Below are 22,176 nucleotides of genomic sequence, written 5' to 3' on the forward strand. Positions count from 1 at the left end.
CACGGTTTTGAATACTTCCATGTGGGCTGTCGCACATCTGATGATGCCGATGGCTCCTCCTCCATGCCGTCAACATTTCCATAGATGGTTGGATGCAAACATTTATTATTTATTAGATAGGTTTCTTTATTTATAGATGTGATGAGGGTATAAGATTACGCCCTGACCCCATCAACGATCTAACAATAAACAACGATGATTCGGTGATTTGGCTCGGTTCCGATTTCAATTTACAATCGATTCTGATTTCAATTTATAGGAACCGAAACTGATGATTTTGATTTGCTTCATCTGATTTGATTCTGAAGAAATAAATGAAAATAAAAAAACTAAATACCCCTATAAATGATGAATTTACCCTTCCAATAATTTAATAAATAATAAATTTTAAAAATAAAAATAGACAGTTCTAGTTGGGTCAATTTCTAAACCAGAATCAGAACCAGCTAGAATCGGTTCGGTTCCAATTCCAAATGCAACTAAACTGAAACCGTCGATTTTGGAATCAAAACCAAAACCACTGATTCTAGAACCTATAGGTTAGGGCTATCCGATTCTAAAACCAAGGTTAAGACTACTCAGGAGATGTAAATTGAAAACAAAAATACTTATCATCATTTGAGTTTGACTTAGTTTGCTACTTACGGTTTGGAAATCAATGAATCAAAAGAGAGAGAAAAAAAAAGGGTTATCCTTTGTGATCTGAGATCTCCAGAAAAGAGCCTGAAAGTTCATTCGATTTTATATCCTACTTCAACACGATACCGAATGGGTCAGGCTTGGGCTTTTACCTCTACATGCCTCTCACAGAAAAGGATGACCACCAGTGAGAGCTCTATTTGATCAACTCAGCAGGGCATTGTCTCTTGGTAGTGGTAATCCTCTATAAATTTAGTCAAGAGGAACCATGTCGTAAACCTTGACATCTCTCTTTCCTTTGGCTATAGAAGAGCTTAGAATGGAAGACCATATTGCAGACCATTAAAGGTGTTTCAGGATCTTTGTACCTGTGAGATGAGTGCAAATGAAGTTTCACTTCTCTTTCTTCTTTCAGGATTGTGGGATCGGCTCTTACAAGTCAGTACTCATAATTCCCCTGTCATAAGAGATGACGCATATAACGAGCCGCAATATTTGACAGAAATAACTTGGACAGTTCTTATGAAGATGGAATACAGCAACTGCAGTGAGGTATACCTTTGTCCAAGATGGAAGTGGCCAGAGATGAACCAGTGTGCAACTAGTATGTGCTGTAACATAACTAAACTTGAAGATCTGAAGCAGTTGATAAGGCTAACAGCCTAAAGCTCTCTATGCAACAGATGCATATTCTATGTTAAGTAAATGTCAAACTTTGACAAAAGAGACATCCTTCAAGGCTCAGAATAAAATCCTAGCTTTGAAGTATGCATGTGAATTGTCGAGAACATAGGCTGACCATTGTTCTGCATTCTTAGATGTATCACCATTATGCAAGTGCCAGCACACAGAGAGAGAGAGAGAGAGAGAGAAAGAGAGAGATCCGGAGGCAATTTTTCCTCTTCAGCTACAAGCAAGCACATGGAGAAATCAATACACTGGTCTGCGGCACAATCTTCGCAGGTGTACCTTCTCCTGAATGTTTAGTTACAAAGATCAGAATATGAATATTCAGACCTAAATGTGTATATAATAGGATCAGCTTAAGAATAATGATCATTCCATAAGTCCAAATAATAACAATAACAGGAATGGGAAAGAAGAATAAAGATTAGATAGGCACCTCGGTTTGGTCATGATCATAGCGGACCAAGAAGAGACAGCGACAACCCCTTATATCATGTAGCTTCCTTTCAACTTCGACAATATGTGCATCAAAGTATGTTGCCTGATCGCTGTTTTCCTGCAATAATAGTCAAGAAAATGTTAGATACTGACACAAAATAATGGAAGTAGATATGCTTGCCCAAAGAATATATACCCGAAAACACAGAACAAGATCTCCAGCTGAGACTTTCCTACATTCTGAAGACTCTAAAGGAATTGAGCGTTCCCTGATTGCCTTCTTGACATCCACCCATTCATCCTCCTCAGCACCAAAACCTTGATACCTAACACGAACTTCCTATAGTAACAACGCATGAAAAACACAGATGAATGAACCCGAATGTACCAAATTATAACTGCAGAAATGAGACCTGTTGAAAGTTCTAACACAAATCATTCTTCTAAGCAACACCTTTGATTTTGTCCTAGTTGAAGCCAGGATATATATTTGACATAATAGATGATCATGCTCACTGGTTCCACCCCATTTCGATGCCAATATACAAAATATATAGGCCACTGAACAAGTGAGCCATTTTCTAGCAGCTTAGTCTCAATTTAAAAAGTTTAGAACAGTAATGGCTCATTCTTAGGTTTGTTTAGTAAACAGCCCAACCATGAGTCTCACTAGTTTGCTCATTCTCTCTTTGATTAAGTTCAAACAAGAAACAGTATATTACTATCGTGAATGCTAAGTGGTTTTGTACATATAAAATGTATATTTTGCTAGCTAAATTGACTAGTACATATCAAAGAAAAGTTAATCAAGTGTTTGATTAATATGGAAAAGACAAACTCAGCATAAATGTTTATCGATGGGAAAGCTGATCTCAGCACTCAATAACACACATATATTGTTCACAGTATTGCAGAGAAAACATTCCATGTCATGCAAAATACTGTTTAGGACACAATAATCACTGCAATGCAAGAATCACACTTTAGGACACTAATCTCAGTACTGCATCTGCAATGCAAGCATCAATTCTATGCCAATGTTTTAATCACCCTATTCAAACTAAAAGTGAGACACCTCCATAAAACTGGACATTTTGAATGCACCAAGCCTTCTTGTTCCTATAAGTAAATGAAGTTTGTCTAACTGAAATCCAGACAACAGGTACAATTCATAATATAAGGCACTAAGTACAAAATCCCAACAAAAAAAAAGGAAGCTTGAGGGAAATGACAACATCTGGTTAAACAAAGCTATCAATAAATTTGTCAGTCAAATCATGTAAATAATTCCTGCATATAAATGCTTAAACACTAACTAGCTCTTCATAATTAAAAAACGGAAGCCTCACTTCTCACAACCTTATAAAACACAGATTAGGTAAATAACAAAAGTTTTAGTTTAACACTGCTTTAAACAAACCTGCCATTTTTTTACTAAATTTGAATCTTAGATATTTTATTTAAGACTGTAAAATCTTTAATCAGCTGATCTCTTGAGAAAGATTATTGCAGGATAACATACTAACTTAGGTGCTGCATGAGTTAAGTGAAACCATATTACTCCTAAATGTTGACTAATAATAGACAGTTTAGGCCTAATAATGAATTGATAAGAATGAAATAATTTAAAAAAAAAAAAAAGGCAAGATCGGATGAAGTTCCTTACAAGTTCGCCAGAACTGAGAACTCTGTGAGCAAGGAACATAGCAACATCATACCTGCAGGGGCAAAAAATGTAAAAATGTACATGTAGCTGAATCAATAAGGTGGAAACTGGCCAACAGCTTTATCAGCATGCTGTGAGAAAGGATTAGAAAGTAACCCTTCTAATCATGCATCTTGATGCCAACAACTTCCAGATTTAATAAATTTCTTATATACCAGTAAAAGATGACAGCCCCACCATGAGAGTTTCCTTGCAGATTCTTCATGGTCTATAAGTCCTGTAATATAATGAGTTATTCTACTGTCTTTTTGCAGTTATTAGAGATCTTCAGCATTAGAATGGTGCATATTCTCTCCTTTCCCACAAGACTGTTTGGTAAGGCTCCTTTTATTATCAAAAAGACAAAAGGAAGGAACGAAAATCTAGCACAAATGAGGAAATCTTTTTAAGGCATGGTTTTATAAAATCATGCTAATGCTGATTGGTTTGGACTAAACCTGTTCCCAAAGACATGATTTCTTGAGAACAATGGTTAGGAGCCTTGCAAGTGTCAGGATTTACATGAAATTGGCCCAAATTGAATGGTTATGTCAGTCTCAATCTTTTATAGCCAGGAAATAATCATCATTTAAAAAATTAAAATAAAAAGGAGGAGAGGAGGAATTAAATTTGTCACTGGTATATCCACCCAACCAAACATATTCTTAAATTAACTAGCACACAGAATTGAACAGTAAAAGAAAAACTATGATGAATCATCTACTCCATGTAAAATGTTGGCAACAGAAAAACATCTGCCCTAGTATTCAAATGACATAGCCCACTAGGCTTGACAGAACAACACAATTAGCCATGGTGAACCATGGAATGAGATGACAAAGTATAGCTTTATGCCAACAAGCCATTAGAAACATGATCAGAAAGTCACATGAGCAACATCAAATTTAGGAGTGTTCTCCTACAAATGCTTCAGACGGACTTGGTTAAGTTATGAAGCTTAGCTCATGGAAATATTAACTCTACAAATTCTAGAGCTGATTCATTTTGTGTCACAAGTTATAACTACCATATACTTCAAGGAATGTTTCTCTTGCCAATGCGAGAGCATAAAGGACTCGTACAAGGCAAAGAAGAAAAAATACTTCATAAAGGAACCCTGAAGGATACTAAAGCAGCTACTTTGCAAATGCGTAACCAGAATCACCAAACATACATACCAAGCCCCATCTCTTGATGATTTCGCTTCAAACTCTAGCTCTGTTTCTTCGGATGTTTTCTCTTCAATCTCTGAAAAAAATGGATGAAAACTACATATATAAAGCTTGCTTAATTGTATCCTCAGGGAGAGGTGTTATTGTGCCAGGAAACATTAAATGCCAACTATAGTGTTTGCAGGTTAAAATAAATTGTTTTTCTAATTATTTTTTGGGTAACATTTTCAAACCTTCAGTTTGGATAATCAAACAAATGGCTTGATGCAAATATAAGCATCCAATTCAGAAGAAAGTCCACATGAATTTAATCAATCTATAGGTTAATGAAAATTTTGACTTCCTGCAAAAGAGATAATTAATTCGATCAACTTATCCAAAACCTATATTTTTATGACATGCACTGCTATTAATAATTTGGATGCAGCTAACCACAAAATCAATATTTATATTCTAGGTTCAAGATGATAATATTTGCTGATTTCAGTTAAATTGTGTTCCATGTAGGGAACAAGGATTAGTCACTTTAAGATTTGGTTCTGATTTTATTTCAAAGTTTTGATGTGTTAATTGTTTTGGGGTCTAAATTAAAATATTCAAGTTCTGTCATTTTATAGTTCATGATGCAAGCAATTTCTCTTAAAACAGGCGTATCCAGTGCACGAGGCTCACGCCAATGTAATTTCTCTTCATCTTATTAAATCAAACATATTTTAGTTGTCATACATCTCTCAAAGACAAGGTTATGAAAACTACTAAATCAATGAACTTGAACCAAATTAGAAAGAACAAAATAAACACATGTTAAATAGAATGTTCATCACACTTAAGGCATAAAACACGACAAAATAAAAGCATACGTGGATGGGCAGGCTTAATTTGAATATATATAAAGGAGAACCTTTGGGCAAGCCAGAGCTTTCAGGTGCATCACTTAGATTCGAATCTGCAACAACAACATCTTCTGAAGCAAGAGGTGAGGAACTGATTTCAGTCGCTCGAGGTTTCTGCTTACTAATTTGGGTCGGTGGCGTCATTCCATTCTGCATTATCCAGAAAGGAAAACATGCCCACAGAATTATGCCCTTCGTACAAGGATGATACACTTATATATACTTTGTAAATTCTATCAAATTATCTCTAGTGGCAGCTATTAGATGCAAGTGAAAAGGTAATGATATAGATCATGAATAAAAAGGGAATAAGAAGAAGCGATTTAGTACGGGCATTGTGGCATTCTTTTTGGCATCGGCTGAAACATATTTCCAGTAGTAACAGGAAAAAAAATTAAGAATATATGTTCTAGTTCAACATTGTTTCATAATTCTTCCACAATCAAATCAGCTAAGAAAAAAAAAGAAAGATACAAACAGAAGATGACCGCTTAGGCCTAATGACCAACTCATAAGAAGCCCGAGAAAACATACGACAACATGTTTCAACAAAATATTACCTTTTCCCAAGCATGCATAGCAAAAAGGAAAACCTTCAAACAAAAGGGATTTCCTATCCCATTTCAAGACTACAAACACTGCCACGAGCCTATTACGAATGCCAAAGAAATAGGGCGAAAAGAAAGAACCGCTAAAAAACATGTTTATTTCAACTAACTCTGTCAACAATCACATTACCACAGAGAGTACCCCAGCGACTTTCCGTGAGGTCACGCGAGATGAAATCTTTGCCACAAAACTCAAAAACTGAAAGACTCGGTTTATTTCTATAAGACGAACATCGAAAAATGAGAGGCGAAAGGATGTGACTTAACAAAAAGGGCACAATCAACAAAAAAGCGTTCTCATGTTGCTTCAGAAACGGAAGCGGACTGCTCGAAGAAAAGCAAAAACAGGAAGAAAAAACAACGGGGGAGAGTAGAAAGACGAAGTTACCTCCTCTGGTGACCATGAAACGCGAGGAGACTGGGTTTTGGGCGTCGGCGGGCTACGAAGCGACCGACCCATGGAGTGACCGAGAGGGACCAGGGAAACCGAGTAGGGATAGCGGCCGCTGATTCGCCGGGTAGGGAAAAGAATTTGGAAGGCGGAGATCCCTCTCGACAGCGAGAGAGAGAGCGTATATTAATCGGGTACAAATCGTTTGGCAGAGAGAAAAAAAGAGAAGTATTTTTTCCTACCCATTTACTAGCACACGTGTTCGCAACCTTCCCTTTGATTGGAGGAATAAGGAATCCTGAGTAGGCCCAACGCCACTTGGGCCATCCTGTTCTCTACAATCGAGGACGCCCGTGAGATGGATACCAGCGGTGGACAGGTCAACCGTTACCATTGGAGTCGTCCAAAGTGGGTCCAACGATCCACGTCTCGTGCACCCGAGCGGGACCCGTCAGTTGCACCGGACAGGTAGGCACAGGGTAAATTTATTTGATTGGTGGAATCAGGCCTCCTGAGTAGGCCCAACGCCACTTGAGCCAGGACAGGTAGGCACAAGGGTAAATTATTTTTTTAAATCAGAAATAAAACACCAAAACCTGTAATGCGGTGAGCGTGGATCGAACACGCGACCTTCAGATCTTCAGTCTGACGCTCTCCCAACTGAGCTATCCCCGCTGATATTTAATTGATGATATATAATGTTTATAACTATTTTAATATATGATATGGTCTTACATTGCTTGAATCTCTTGCCATGTTACAATTGGATCAATCATTACAACCAATCCGATAAGATAATAAATTTATTGGATTAAAATACTTAAGCTCTAATTAATAATGGTATACCTTAAACTTCAATCTTAATGTTAGACCATCTTCGATATAAGATTGAATCCGACATCACAATCTCCATCGGTTAAAAGGCTTGATGTGTAGATGAATGCCTAGGCATAATTCATATTAAACCATTGTATAACATATGTACGGCATATTCTGTTCTGATGATGGCTCAAGTCATAACGTGTCATCTAATCTTATCCACATGAGTAATTCATTCTTACCTAAGCTTTCTAATACCAATATTCTTTTGAGATAATGTTCGATCGGAGACATATAAGTTTCGCCCAAATCCAAACCTGATTAGCTATATAAGTCTTTGAACCCAATTTGGAAACCTATATTATTTTATTTGAACTTAATCGAGAGAAATTTGAGCAAAATTCAAATACCTTTGATAACAAATAAACAAAAAATTCAACTATGCTTCGAATTTTAATTTCATCGACTGATCTCTTAAAACTTTTAATTGTAATTAATATTCCAATTGAACCAAACTTCGTACTTACCTAATTAATGTAAATATTATTAATAAATATTCTATCCTGTTTGGGTAATTACGTCAGAATCTATAATGTCGCGTAGCTCTGTATTAACAGCGGGAAGAGTCAATTGGTAGAGATCATTAATGTGGAGGGACATAACCGTCGAGACATGACATAAGCTTTCTGGGTGGAGGTTGTTAGCTTATAAGAAGAGGGCATTGTTTTGGCAATCCCTTATTATTGATATTTTTAAAAAATAATAAAATATTATTTTATTATATTTACAATCTCGATATTACCAAATACATCCTTTCTTTCCTCCCCCCACAACCTTTTAGTTCTTATTGCCGTCTCCGTCGCCGTCCCATCCTTCAAGGAGAAGAAAAAAAAAATATTTATGTTAATTTTGTAAAGAAAAAAGTTTAGAAATATTAATTTTTTAAAATAAAATTATAAACAGTAAAAAAAGACTAAAATAGTAATCTTCTTTTCTTTTTTCATGTCCAAAGTCATCAATAATCTCCAGTACATCGACTTGTATCTATTCAGTTCATTTTGGGATTCACCAAATAATCCTCATCTTCTCACTCACTCCTATTTTCCAGCAAGTCAATTTCAGATTGAGTTCCGCTTCTACTGGATTTCTATTTATCATTCCTGTTGATGAGAAGGGAATCAAAATTATCCTACACAATAAACCTTGGCATTTGACAGAGAGTAAGAACAAGATTTTGTAGCCCAAAGTTACAACTGGGGCAAGGGGACATCTATCAAATGAACAAGGGATCCAACTGAACGAGATTACTTGCAATTATCAACATTATATTACATTTTGCAGCTATTAATGCCACCAAAAATCCACTTCTGGCAATGATATCAACCATATCCCGGGTCGAAAATTAGATGACATTGCTGGTTTTACCTGTGGCTTTCAAGTATTATATACATACCTCATTTGTAACCCTACTGCTATTACATTTCAAGGACATCTGGCCTTAACAAAATTCCTCATGAAATAGAACTTAAAGAGCTATTAAAGGGCATCAGGGGAAGATTTATAGGCCAACATTCAAAGCCCAAAGTCTCATTAACAGTCAAGCCTTCCATGTGCATCTGGCATTTCAGAATCAGTTTCTTGAGTTGGATATGAGAATCCACATACCATTGATCAAGGATGCAGACCACTAACCTTCAACATAACCATTACAAGCAGAGGCCTCAACCCATGCATTAAGTAGAAATAAAGATAACAAAGTCTCTAAAATTGTTGCAAGTATCTAAAACTTGCACCACCAAATATTTGTATCACTTCTAACCCAGTAGTCTACTGCAATTATGAGTGGATGATGGCAACCAGAGGTCAGATTCCAAATCATGCTCATTGCTTAATGGTTACCACCACAATAGTCACTGACAGATATTTATAGAGAAAATGCGCAAAACTCAAAACAAGGAAAGGTTCAGTGAGTACTTGGATGAAGCAGCTTCACCAATAATCTCCACAAGAGCACTTCCCGTCCTTGAAATGGTGGAACCGTTTATTATCCCTCACAATGAGCTCCCTCCCGACGATCCTTGACATGATCTTGATTGCATTGTGGCAGTCACCGCATATCCTGAGGTTCTTGATGATCCGAAGTGGTGTCCTGGCAGGCGTGCTTATCAGTCCATAGGCGATTGCCAACCTCTCACTGTGGTACAGCAGAGCCTGTTCCTTGGCCTCCTGATCAATGTCGTGGAGCACGTATCTGGTATCAGGCACGTACACTTGCTCCTTCACCACCTTCTTTTCAATCTTCGGTGGTAATCGATACTCCCCCAGCTTGTTCCTTCCATCCAACATGTTTAAACCCGATCGCCTCTTAGCCGGAGGGGTTGGGATCTTGGATGCAATGCTCTTGCTAGGATCCATAAAAACCATGAGCTCCCCAGCACGATCCTCAAGATCTATATCACCCTGAGCCCGAGCCAGATTCATGAGCACTTCCCAGACAGCTGCTGGTGGTTCAAATGGCAATTTCTCAATGAATTCCGCAGCTTCATTGAGGTGACCAGACTTCCCGAGAACCTCAATCATCCCGATGTAATGCTCGATCTGTGGCGTTATCCCATAGTCTTTATACATGGTATCGAAATGAATGAAGCCTTCTTCAACTGCCTCAGCACTGGCACAAGCAGCTAAGACCGAAAGAAAGGTCCTTGCACTGGGGCAAACCCCAGCCTTCCTCATCTGCTCAAACATCTGCAATCCATCATCACCGAGATTGTTTGCTGCATAGCCATCAATCATCAGGTGCCACGAGTCCATAGTTCGGTCAGGCATTCGATCAAACACCCGGCGAGCATCAGCCATGCTGCAGCACTTGGAGAACATTTCCAATAGCTTGTTGTTGACCTGTAGGTCAGCACGGAAAGGGGAACGGAAGAAGAACTCAAAAATCTTCTTCAGCTCTTCAAGATGTTTAGGGTCGGAGCAGGAGGCGACGAGCTCGAAGAAGGTAGGCGGATCAGGACGGACGCCTTGGTTCAACAGATCAACAACTTCCTTGAGCTTTCCCTCTCGAGCGAGGGCCACGAGGTCGACGGGGCCAGGTGGAGGGGGTGCAACAGGGGGCGGGACGTTGGCCACCGGGGAATGGCCAGCGAAGGGAGGAGGAGGATTGTTAAATGGTGATGGAGAGCGTTGGTGCTGGTTTTGCGACGGCCACTGGTTAGCGTTCCGGTGGTCTTGCGGATAACCGCGGGGACCAGAGGGATGCGGTGGCGGAGATGGAGGCGGAGGCGGAGGGTACCTCTGGAAGCTGTTGGGAGCGGCGGAGGAGGTGCTAAGGCATCGGGCGGTGAGAGCTCGAGATGGGAGAGATGAAATCTTCGGAGTCCGGGGTAAAGCACGAACGCCCGCCTTCGCGATAGCGACGCCGATAATCGAGCTCCCGGCTCGAAGGATCCCAATGAGCGAGGAGGCCATTTCTCGTCGCAGGTGGCAGAACCCTAGCCGGAAAGCCGTTTGTAGAAGACATCTTAAACTGGTTCTGAGATCACGACCGTCTATCCAATGAACTCGATAAGCAATCAAGCAAACAAGAAGCGTCCGATGGGAGACTCACGTAGAGCAACCTAAGACCACGAAAAATCGAACAGATTGTTGCAGAAGGGGTGAGTCAACCCCGAAAAGTTTGAAAGAGTGATACTCCGATTTAATTCCATACTAAAAAACAAAAAAAATTAATTTAATTGATTTATAAAAGTATATGACGATATTGTTATTAAACTTTGGTTTAAATTATACACATCATTAGGTTAATGGACTAAATAAGAAGACCTAATATTATTATTGATTTGGTCTCACACTATTAGTGAGAAGAAAAATTGGTTGATTAGAAGTACTAATTAAATATATTATTATTGATGTAAATTTCAAATTTTGGATCACGTAATTTTAAGCTAATCAGGCGGAGCTCTAAAAATAAACTGACAGGTGGTGAGAGGACCGGCAGCTTCTCCTACGAATACGAACAGATGAAGCCTGCGCGTCCCTCGTCAACCGCCTCGGCGAGCGCCATCTTCTCCTTCTCCACTTATCCCGCAACCGCGGCGGTGCCACTCTATAAGTCCCAGCAGCGAACCCTCCACCCTTCGCTGCATCTGTGTGTGCTTGTGCGTTTGTGTGATTCGGTACTCGCATCGAGTCGAGAAGCAACCGGTCAGAGGCAATGGATAAGATGGGGGAAGCTGCAGGCCAAGCTCAGGTGAGCACAGCCGCTGCTTTCATGGAGGTTACTTTTATTGCCTGTTGCTGGTGCAGCAGTTGGTTCTCCTGATCCATCCTTTTGTGTTGTCCAGATGAAGAAGGATGAGGTGATGAACAAGGCATCTGAAACCTGCCAACAGGGCCAGCAGCAAGCAGGGGGATTCCTGCAACAGGTACTGCATCTCTTCTATCCACTGGTCTCTCCCTTGCTGATTGTCTTCTCTTGAATGGAGTGCAGACCGGGGATCAGGTGAAGAACATGGCACAAGGGGCTGCAGAAGCTGTCAAGAATGCTGTGGGCATGGGAGGAACCAACACCACTTCCACCGCCACCACCACCACCACCCGGCCATGATCATTCTGCTCCCATTTTGATTGCAGTTTGGTGTTAATAATCTAGTCTTGTTCTTGAGCCTCCAAGACTAGGCTGTGTTCCTGTTTCTGCAAGTGCAAGTCTTTTAGGTCTCAACCTGACCGACCTGGTTTAGTGGTTGTCCTCTTCAGATCGTTTCTTCTGTCTTCCTTTTCTTTCCTTCATAAATAAAATTTATGCTTGCATCAAAGTTGAGAATATATTCTGCATCGATCTGTAATCGTCATACACTGTGGTTACTCGCATAGTGTGGATGTTATCGTTTGATACAACCCAAACCGGGCATCTTCCTCGGCTTCTGCTAAGGTGGCAATAAAATAATTAGAGGCGTGGGAGAGGAAGTGGGCGTACGGCGAGGGGGACGTCCTCGTGCGGAGCGGAGCGGAGCGATCAAGGTTTTGGAGGTGCTTTCTGTGTGCAGCGACGACGGGCTCCGAAGGCAGGCAGACGGTACCAAGTTGAAGCTGGTCTTTCCCATCTGCTTCGAGCCGGCGCTGCCCTCTTCGATGTTGAGAGTGCGATGTTGCCTTCTACGAGGAAAAAGAAATTACTAATATTGAGGTTTAATTTCACGTCGACACTCGAATATGATAAAGCCAGATTGCTATTAACTTCAGTATTTAGAAACAATCATTCGAGTTCATTATTAATTCGGGGAATCAATTATGAAATCAGATCAAAGCCTCTACTGTGGCAATTACACAAACATTCATTTGAGATTTAATATCACTCCCTTTCAGAATTCTTTGGGGCGTGAACTATTTTTAGTTGTGTGCTTAGATTACATCGGCTGCCCTACTAATACTATGGAACATATATTATTCAATCTCCAAGAACTTACATTTTGGGTGTTCTATGTTCTTATCCATTGCAATTTTTTTTCCATTTCGAACAGCATACGCTGCAAACCAATTCAAGTACCACGCATCAAGAATCTTAACTCAAATCCAGAGTGCATCAATTGGATTGAGTTTGACATATCTTTGATCAACAATATAATAGTTGTAACATAATTTTCACAAATCAGATCAGTTCAATTTGTACGGTGTCATTAAAAGTCAGAGCATGTTCCAAAAATTAGAAAAGAAAACCATGTGATTGATGCAGTGATATCATAGAAACAGCAATCTTCATGCATCAGACATTAAACTCAGCCAGAAAGCAGAGGATATTATTCATTCAACATCTCAGCCAATTCCACAAGCATCAGACGCAGAATGCTGCAAATAAAAACAGGTCGCTATAACATTTCTTGCTTTCTTCAGTTGTTTCCTGGACAACGAAAAAAAAAAAGTGGCAGAAATGGTGTCTCAGATACAGTGAATTAAGAGGCCTTGTCCATGAGTTGTATCGGCATTAAAATGTTTGACTTGCTTGTTTCGACAATGCATCCGTTCATTACCATCTCTTCCAGCATGAAGTGTGCCTTCTCAAGATGGAACATGATATCAAGCTCACACTGTGAAGAGGAAAGAAAATAAAAACAATTAGTCCATGTGTCCTGGGAACGGATTAGAAGACAAGTGCTTCAGGCAATCATCATACTTGAACAATCAGAAATCCTGGAAAACTTACCACATTGCCAAAATGGCGGTCCATTGTCTCAACAAATAGATGTATGAATTCCAATATTGCTAGCTCATTCTGAAAAAGAAATGCCAAGAAAAACTATTGAGTTCAAAAGGACCATGGATGATAACTACTTATTCCAAACATAAATGAAACAAGAGTATGAAGGTGCTCCCATTTAAAGCCACTTTTGTTTTTCTTTTCTCAATTAAGATCCCATTGCCCACCGGTGGCTTTGTTATTATACACCTTGCATGAGAAGAAACCAAAGACGGCAGCCTTTAATGGGAATTAAGAAATACCGGCCTTAAGCAAAATATTTTTTCTTTTTTGGAAAAATGGGTGTCTCTCCCAAGAAATCACACAAATGCCGAAACTAAGAATTGGGAAAATGATTAGAAGTTTTTGCAACTCTGAGCATGATACTTGTTGCGCTTAGTGTTCTGATGGTCAGGCCTCTAATGGACCCAACCCAAGCCTGATAATACATGCCTATATATGCCTCCTGTGGTCCTCCATCTCTCATCTTTTTATGCTGTTTGTCTTGTTACCAATGCAATCTACAGCATCTTTTTATACTGATTTCGGGTTTGCAGTGTAGTTGCCAAATTTGCAATACGAAACGAAATCTTCGAAAAGAAATGACAAAGGCTAGTGCATGAACTCAGTGTTCTAAGATGAACTATATGTAGCAGCATACACAGAGGTAGTCATGTAAGGGCCAAGCAGATGAGTCAAGGCCTACACAAATATGAAGTACAAATGCATGTGCAGACTGTGCACATGCATCCAAACAATCTTATTTGGTCCACCCAAAAGCTGCATTTCTTGGTTCTTGTTTTTCTAGTTATTACTATTGTATCTACCATTTCTCTTATTATCACAAAACCACCTGAGTAATAGCAGATCAATTACTCAGATTTTCCACTCTGTTAAATACATAACCATTTCTAGTTGATGTGAATTAACAGGATTTTAAAATTGGGAACAATATATTAAATTGTAAATAACATTGCTTGTTAATTTTGTTCACAATCTACGACTCAGTCATATATATTTCATGATTTGGCCCTTAAATATAATTTTTAATAGATGGATAGTTCAAATATAAACACAATGAGCACATTTATGGCAACTTATGCAAGCACGCACTGCGTATGCATGATCCAGCATCCTGATAGTTCCTGTACTAAGGCTGCTGTTGAAATATACAAACTCATGAAATCTTGGACATCCTTGGAATGCGTATCATCTGAGAGTATTGATCCATCTCAATAGAGAAGATTCACTCATGCAAGCATGCAAGATACTACCAATGAAATAAACCACAAAGGGGATTCCTTCAATTTTATGACCCACCCGATAATTTATCTAAGTTCCATCTGAATTACTAGGTGACAACTGGCATTAAATAAGAGTGTTATCAAGTCAGATTCACCCAAGATAAAATGAGAATCTAAATTCAATAATCTTATATTTCCAAAATCAGTATCTGCCCAAATATTGTGTCAAGTGTGTTGAGCTTCAGGTATAATGCATTATCAAGTAAATAGATCCAAGATCCATGATCCATGCCTGATCCAAAATGAAAAATCCCAGCCAAAAATTCAGGGATGAGTTTATTGGAATATCAAGTTCAATCAACACTCAATGTCAAAATGGACTTAATTAACTTAGATGTGCAGATAAGTGAAGCATGTAGGAAAAGATTTCCTGAGAAGGATCCAAAAGGTCTGCAATCACCACCAGTATTGTTGCTGACATGTAAACCACAATGGAGTGATAGTAGGTTAGATCTGGATCTTTACAAGGATTTCAAGCTTTTAAGAGGGAAACTGATCTTTTTTTTTCCCACATTAAAAGTGGATAGTAGGTTTAATTACCACAACAAACCTTTAATTTCTCTTCAATTTCTTCTTCTTTATTCAATCAACCTCTAAAATTACTGCATAGACGGTGCAAATCTGTGCTCTGTTTCAATACTTCTAGCACATATGTGGAGTTGAATGAAGCATATAAATATTTTTTAAGATTTGAATGTTCGAATATAAGACTAAACTACATAAAGGAAATCATAGAAGCTGTCTCCTGCACTTTATCCTACCTTGTCAATCCTCAATCTTCTAGAAGAATTGAGGAAACATCAAACAAATAGCATGGCTTCAGTAACAGGAGAAAAGTATGCCTATGTGAACCAAAGCACTATTAGATGCTTTTAAGAATTCTAACAGCAAAACATATTCCACCTTTACCTAATTTTTCCCCTTGAAGTAATGAAGTTGATATTTGAAAACAAAAAAAAAGACCACCACAAATACAAGCATTTATTTCTGCTTCTTCTCTGTCCAATATCTTGCTCCAGTGGCGATATTAATCCACAACTTGCTGATCCAATCAATTGCTCAAAAAATGAGCACAAAAAACATTGCATTTCACATCCAATGGTCACATTAGATATCGAAAGAAATGATCACAACAAAAACTAAGAAAAGAACCTAAGAAGGCCCGTTTTTGAAGGCGGCTGAGCACAAGTCATCAGCAATTGAGATATATCTGAAAGAAAAATCCACTTTACATAATCTAGTGTTTCATTTCCAAGGTGTCAAAAAACGCCTGCACCATCGACCTGACTAAAAAAACCTGCTAACCTCATGTTGTAAGTTGTGTAAATGATTTATTTTTCCTGGTATGATAATCCCAAGTCAAAAAGCCTTGCATCCTCTCCAATCTAGTGGTTGTCAATAAATAGTTAAACAAAAATGGAAGAGAGGTTCATCATCAATATTCAACAATGTGCTTCTTCAAGCTTCCTCATTTCTGCTTCAAGAGAGAGTTTCAGCAGGACATTGAAGCTTAAGGTACTTGTCATGACAAGTTCAGTGTCACCATTACGCAGCCTTTAAATAAATTTCCAGGAATTGGAAGTTAAATGTAAAAAGTCTAGTATCACCAGCTAGGGGCAGCTGATACTGATTGATAACTGTATGAGCCTCCATCTAGAATTAGCTAGATAATTCCTAGCTAAGCTTCAACAGAAGCTAGCACAAAGTCATAAAGAAAATCATAGAAAGAAGAAAAAAAAATTTAGACTTGAAATTTGAAATAAGCTTCCTATCCGATCAAGATATTGTAAGATCATTTTTAAACCATCTCTATTCTCTCTTTTTCTTCAATCATTTTAGTGTACACGAAAAAATGAACAGCATGGTAGAAGGGTTGTTTTCTTTTCGAAAATATACCTCCAATTTTCTCAAATAATAAAGAAAACAATCATTTAGTAAAGTTCTGGCTAAAAATTCTTTTCTCTTTCTATCATAAATCCTCTGACTTGACCATCTTGATAAAGATGAACACCTCAGTTATTTGTCCAACTTCTACTAGACAAAGAAAAATAGATTCTTCAAACAGATAATCAAATATGCATTTCTTATAGTCATAACCTGAAGCCTCGCTAAAGCTTCATTATGTGTCAGTGTACACGCCAGTATTATATTGCTCATGCTAGAAGCTAAGTTGAAACATTACCATAGCATCCAAAGTCACACACATGTAAAGCACCAAATATAGCAGCTGAAGGTAACATATGCATTTTTCTTCTTTCATTTTTACCAAGAAGTTCCTAAATAGAAAAATTATCGATATAACATATATCTAAAATGATGTGCCTAATAAAATTCAAAAACAGAACAAGATGGCTTACCTCATCACTGTCAACTCCTACCAAGAAGAAAAGTGACGCATAGCGTCTGTAGACAATTTTATAGTTCCGATGCTCAACAAATGAACACTGCAAGTAGGAAAAACTAGACATTATTAACAATGAGATGAAAAAAAGCACGAACATAGTGCAACAACTGAGTTAATGTTATCCCATTAAAATTAGAGAAAATAGATACCAATCTTTTACACCCAAACCACAACTAGAAAGTCAATATTATCACCAATGCCACTCATTTTTTTTCTTGAATATAAATACACATATACCAAACTATCTATCGAATGTGAAGAAGTTATTATCCTTTTCCTTCACCTCACCTAATATTTATAGGTCCATTGAATTGGACTATAAAAGAATAGCCTCTCTATATTTAGAGATAAGGATGCATTGATCCTGCCTACCCGGAATTGGTAGGTGCCTCGTCACTTGATACGCCCTTTATTTTATTGGATTAGACTACAAATTGGTCTAAACCTTCTATTAGAGCCCAAAAAAAGGGAAATGTCTAAAATGAATGTCAAACAGAGACAAATGGAACCAAAACAATGACATCTAAAATTGCCAATATTTTGAGGAGTTGTTGTCTGAGAGACTAAGAATGATTTACCACCAAAACTCAGCAACCAGTTAGAATATGTGATATCTAACATCCTTATGCAACACAATGGCATATACACTAATCGCCTTGTCTGCGCAACAGCAACATAAGGTGGCTATTCTTCACTTATTAGGGATCAAGCGAGATCTGTCAACCCCACTGGCAGACTTCGAACATCAGTGCGTGCGTATGCATGTAAGATAGAGCGAAAAACGAACAAGAAAAATTCGAATACGACGGTTCAAGAAATAGATCTTGATCATAGAAACCACGCTCTCAAGCCCATAATCACAGAGAAATCAACAAACCCAAAAGCCCCTCTCATCATCCGAATCAATTCATTCCAGATCCAGGATGATTCGATCCCCAGGTGGTCGCAACCAAGAGGCAGAACAAGAAGAAGAGGAAAGGGTGGCAGATTCACCTGCTGGTCGGTGCGGGCGAGGCATTTGCGGACTATCTCGCCCTCGAGGGCGCGGCGCTCGTCGAGGGTGAGGTGCTCCGCGTAGTACTGCGCCAGCCGCGTCTGCCCTTGCTTGTTCACCAGCAACACGAACCGGATCCCCATCAACCCCTTCCCTCTTCTCTCCTCTCCTCCCCCTTTCTCTCTATTCCAACCCTCGCCGACTCCTCCCCTCCTGCATCCGCGAAACGAGTTAAACGGGTAATTTAACTAACCCACCCTTCAACTTTGTATTAAATTACGGTTATGTCCCTCCACATCAATAATCTCTAACAATTGACTCTTCCCGCCGTGATTAGTGCATGCTGTTATCGAGAAATTAGACGCATAATCTTATATAATTACAATAAGAGCTACGCGACACACCTAATTATTTTATATATTCCGACGTAATTACCCAAACAGGATAGAATATTTATTAATAATATTTACATTAATTTGGTATGTACATCAATTGGAATATTAATTACAATTAAAAGTTTTAAGAGATCAGTCGATGAAATTAAAATTCGAAGCATAGTTGAAATTTTTGTTTATTTGTTATCAAAGGTATTTGAATTTTGCTCAAATTTCTCTCGATTAAGTTCAAATAAAATAATATATGTTTCCAAATTGGTTTCAAAGACTTATATAGCTAATCAGGTTTGGATTTGGGCGAAACTTATATGTCTCCGATCGAACATTATCTCAAAGAATATTGGTATTAGAAAGCTTAGGTAAGAATGAATTACTCATGTGGATAATATTAGATGACACGTTATGACTTGAGTCATCATCAGAATATGCCCTACATATGTTATACTATTGTTTAATATGAGTTATGCCTGGGCATTCATCTACACATCAAGCCTTTTAACCGATGAAGATTGTGATGTCGGATTCAATCTTATATCGAAGATGGTCTAACATTAAGATTGAATTTTAAGGTATACCATTATTAATTAGAGCTTAAGTATTTTAATCCAATAAATTTATTATCTTATCGGATTGGTTGTAATGATTGATCCAATTGTAACATGGCAAGAGATTCAAGCAATATAAGATCATATCACATATTAAAATAGTTATAAATATTATATATTATAAATTAAACATCAGCGGGGATAGCTCAGTTGGGAGAGCGTCAGACTGAAGATCTGAAGGTCGCGTGTTCGATCCACGCTCACCGCATTAAAATTTTTGGTGTTCTATTTCTGATTTAAAAAATAATTTACCCTTGTGCCTACCTGTCCTGCAATCGGTGCAACTGACGGGTCCCGCTCGGGTGCAAAGACGTGGATCGTTGGACGCCTCCAATGACACGATGCAGGTAACAGTAGAGAACAGGATGGCCCAAGTGGCGTTGGGCCTACTCAGGAGGCCTGATTCTACCAATCAAAGGGAAGGTAGGGAACACGTGTGCCAGTAAATGGGTAGAAAAAAATACTTCTCATTTTTCTCTCTGCCAAACGATTTGTACCCGATCAATCTACGCTCTCTCTCTCGCTGTCGATAGGGATCTCCCGCCTTTCAAATTCTTTGCCCTACCAGGCAAACTGGGTGGCCCAAGTAGCGTTGGGCCTACTCAAGAGGCCTGACTTCTCCAATCAAAGGGAAGGTAGGAAACACATGTGCCATTAAATGGGTAGGAAAAAATACTTTCTCTTTTTTCTCTCCGGCAAGAGATTCGAGTAAAATAAGATTAGATCACATATTATAATAGTTATAAACTTTATATATCATCATTCTTTCAGCGGCGGGGATAGCTCAGTTGGGAGAGCGTCAGACTGAAGATCTGAAGGTCGCGTGTTCGATCCACGCTCACCGCATTAATTTTTTTTGTTATTCTATTTATGATTAAAAAAATAAATTTACCCTTCTGCCTACCTGAGCGTTGTACCCACTTTGGACGCCTCCAATCACGATGCAGGTAACGACTGACGTGTCCACCGCTGGTATCCATCTCACGGGCGTCCTCGATTGTAGAGAACAGGATGGCCCAAGTGGGCGTTGGGCCTACTCAGGAGGCCTTATTCCTCCAATCAAAGGGAAGGTCACGAACACGTGTGCCAGTAAATGGGTAGGAAAAAATACTTCTCTTTTTTTCTCTCTGCCAAACGATTTGTACCCGATTAATCTACGCTCTCTCTCTATCTCTGTCGATAGGGATCTCCGCCTTCCAAATTCTGTTCCCTACCCGGCGAATCAGCGGCCGCTATCCCTACTCGGTTTCCCTGGTCCCTCTCGGTCACTCCATGGGTCGGTCGCTTCGTAGCCCGCCGACGCCCAAAACCCAGTCTCCTCGCGTTTCATGGTCACCAGAGGAGGTAACTTCGTCTTTCTACTCTCCCCCGTTGTTTTTTCTTCCTGTTTTTGCTTTTCTTCGAGCAGTCCGCTTCCGTTTCTGAAGCAACATGAGAACGCCTTTTTGTGGATTGTGCCCTTTTTGTTAAGTCACATCCTTTCGCCTCTCATTTTTCGATGTTCGTCTTATTGAAAGAAACCGAGTCTTTCAGTTTTTGAGTTTTGTGGCAAAGATTTCATCTCGCGTGACCTCACGGAAAGTCGCTGGCGTACTCTCTGTGGTAATGTGATTGTTGACAGAGTTAGTTGAAATAAACATGTTTTTTAGCGGTTCTTTCTTTTCGCCCTATTTCTTTGGCATTCGTAATAGGCTCGTGGCAGTGTTTGTAGTCTTGAAATGGGATAGGAAATCCCTTTTGTTTGAAGGTTTTCCTTTTTGCTATGTATGCTTGGGAAAAGGTAATATTTTGTTGAAACATGTTGTCGTATGTTTTCTCGGGCTTCTTATGAGTTGGTCGTTAGGCCTAAGCGGTCATCTTCTGTTTGTATCTTTCTTTTTTTTTCTTAGCTGATTTGATTGTGGAAGAATTATGAAACAATGTCGAACTAGAACATATATATTCTTAATTTTTTTTCCTGTTATTACTGGAAATATATTTCAGCCGATGCCAAAAAGAATTCCCTTTTTATTCATGATCTATATCATTACCTTATCACTTGCATCTAAGAGCTGCCACTAGAGATAATTTGATAGAATCTACAAAGTATATATAAGTGTATCATCCTTGTAGGAAGGGCATAATTATGTGGGCATGTTTTCCTTTCTGGATAATGCAGAATGGAATGATGCCCACCGACCCAAATTAGTAAGCAGAAACCTCAGGCCACTGAAATCAGTTCCTCACCTGAAAGCTCTGGCTTGCCCAAAGGTTCTCCTTTGTTCTTTCTAATTTGGTTCAAGTTCATTGATTTAGTAGTTTTCATAACCTTGTCTTTGAGAGATGTATGACAACTAAAATATGATTGATTTAATAAGTTGAAGAGAAATTGATTGCATCATGAACTATAAAATGACAGAACTTGAATATTTTAATTTAGACCCCAAAACAATTAACACAACATCAAAACTTTGAAATAAAATCAGAACCAAATCTTAAAGTGACTAATCCTTGTTCCCTACATGGAACACAATTTAAATGAAAGCAGCAAATATTATCATCTTGAACCTATAGAATATAAATATTGATTTTGTGGTTAGCTGCATCCAAATTATTAATAGCAGTGCATGTCACAAAAATATAGGAGGAAAGGAAGAGGTAAGAAGAAGAGAATACCATGAAAGAGGAAGGCGCATGGTGCACAAAGATGAGATGGGAAAGACTCATGTTTGGGGCGAAGAGGGCCTGTGTAAAGTATATGTGAAGTATATTTATTATTTTTTTTAAGATTTCGATTTGGATCGTCCGAGATGAGGACAATTCTAAGTACCATTCATTCCCTATCAATTCAAACGAATCTTTAATTGTCGATATGTACATTACTTTAAAATAGCATATTCCTCCCAAA

At 38.7% G+C, this 22,176-nt stretch overlaps 4 protein-coding genes and 3 non-coding genes across 9 annotated transcripts; 3 read left to right on the forward strand and 4 right to left on the reverse strand.

Annotated features, from left to right (window-relative positions):
* Positions 1 to 1,288: 1,288 nt before the first annotated feature.
* On the reverse strand, positions 1,289 to 6,687 carry LOC103981110 (protein SAWADEE HOMEODOMAIN HOMOLOG 2). Of its 3 annotated transcripts, none has more exons than XM_009397710.3 (7): positions 6,531 to 6,687; positions 5,543 to 5,684; positions 4,648 to 4,717; positions 3,431 to 3,482; positions 1,961 to 2,104; positions 1,763 to 1,882; positions 1,289 to 1,614 (listed from the first exon to the last, which is right to left on the reverse strand). In XM_009397710.3, exons 1-7 carry the CDS (start codon positions 6,600 to 6,602, stop codon positions 1,570 to 1,572), a joined length of 645 nt encoding a protein of 214 aa, XP_009395985.2. In that variant the 5' UTR covers positions 6,603 to 6,687; the 3' UTR covers positions 1,289 to 1,569. The 3 variants fall into 3 exon arrangements, with proteins under 3 accessions (XP_009395985.2, XP_018680454.2, XP_018680453.2); XM_018824909.2 differs by lacking the exon at positions 6,531 to 6,687 and adding an exon at positions 6,410 to 6,483 and having other exon boundaries at positions 1,419 to 1,614; XM_018824908.2 differs by lacking the exon at positions 6,531 to 6,687 and adding an exon at positions 6,095 to 6,212 and having other exon boundaries at positions 1,419 to 1,614.
* A 448-nt stretch (positions 6,688 to 7,135) lies between these two features.
* Positions 7,136 to 7,208, reverse strand: TRNAF-GAA (transfer RNA phenylalanine (anticodon GAA)). The gene has a single exon. It is a non-coding gene; the product is annotated as a tRNA-Phe (tRNA).
* An 849-nt stretch (positions 7,209 to 8,057) lies between these two features.
* On the reverse strand, positions 8,058 to 10,857 carry LOC135609807 (pentatricopeptide repeat-containing protein At2g15690, mitochondrial-like). The gene is made up of 2 exons (XM_065103476.1): positions 9,327 to 10,857; positions 8,058 to 8,224 (listed from the first exon to the last, which is right to left on the reverse strand). The coding sequence occupies exon 1, from the start codon at positions 10,821 to 10,823 to the stop codon at positions 9,342 to 9,344; it is 1,482 nt and encodes a 493-aa protein (XP_064959548.1). The 5' UTR covers positions 10,824 to 10,857; the 3' UTR covers positions 8,058 to 8,224; positions 9,327 to 9,341.
* Positions 10,858 to 11,367: 510 nt separating this feature from the next.
* Positions 11,368 to 12,179, forward strand: LOC135608975 (late embryogenesis abundant protein 29-like). The gene is made up of 3 exons (XM_065102062.1): positions 11,368 to 11,604; positions 11,699 to 11,779; positions 11,845 to 12,179. Exons 1-3 carry the CDS (start codon positions 11,569 to 11,571, stop codon positions 11,959 to 11,961), a joined length of 234 nt encoding a protein of 77 aa, XP_064958134.1. The 5' UTR covers positions 11,368 to 11,568; the 3' UTR covers positions 11,962 to 12,179.
* Positions 12,180 to 13,129: 950 nt separating this feature from the next.
* Positions 13,130 to 18,499, reverse strand: LOC135609808 (AP-4 complex subunit sigma). The gene is made up of 4 exons (XM_065103477.1): positions 18,289 to 18,499; positions 17,249 to 17,335; positions 13,555 to 13,623; positions 13,130 to 13,438 (listed from the first exon to the last, which is right to left on the reverse strand). Exons 1-4 carry the CDS (start codon positions 18,430 to 18,432, stop codon positions 13,304 to 13,306), a joined length of 435 nt encoding a protein of 144 aa, XP_064959549.1. The 5' UTR covers positions 18,433 to 18,499; the 3' UTR covers positions 13,130 to 13,303.
* Positions 18,500 to 19,424: 925 nt separating this feature from the next.
* TRNAF-GAA (transfer RNA phenylalanine (anticodon GAA)) lies at positions 19,425 to 19,497 on the forward strand. The gene has a single exon. It is a non-coding gene; the product is annotated as a tRNA-Phe (tRNA).
* A 565-nt stretch (positions 19,498 to 20,062) lies between these two features.
* On the forward strand, positions 20,063 to 20,135 carry TRNAF-GAA (transfer RNA phenylalanine (anticodon GAA)). The gene has a single exon. It is a non-coding gene; the product is annotated as a tRNA-Phe (tRNA).
* The last annotated feature ends 2,041 nt before the right edge of the window (positions 20,136 to 22,176 follow it).

The sequence above is a fragment of the Musa acuminata genome, chromosome BXJ2-4, assembly GCF_036884655.1.
Source record: "Musa acuminata AAA Group cultivar baxijiao chromosome BXJ2-4, Cavendish_Baxijiao_AAA, whole genome shotgun sequence".
NCBI lineage: Eukaryota > Viridiplantae > Streptophyta > Magnoliopsida > Zingiberales > Musaceae > Musa > Musa acuminata.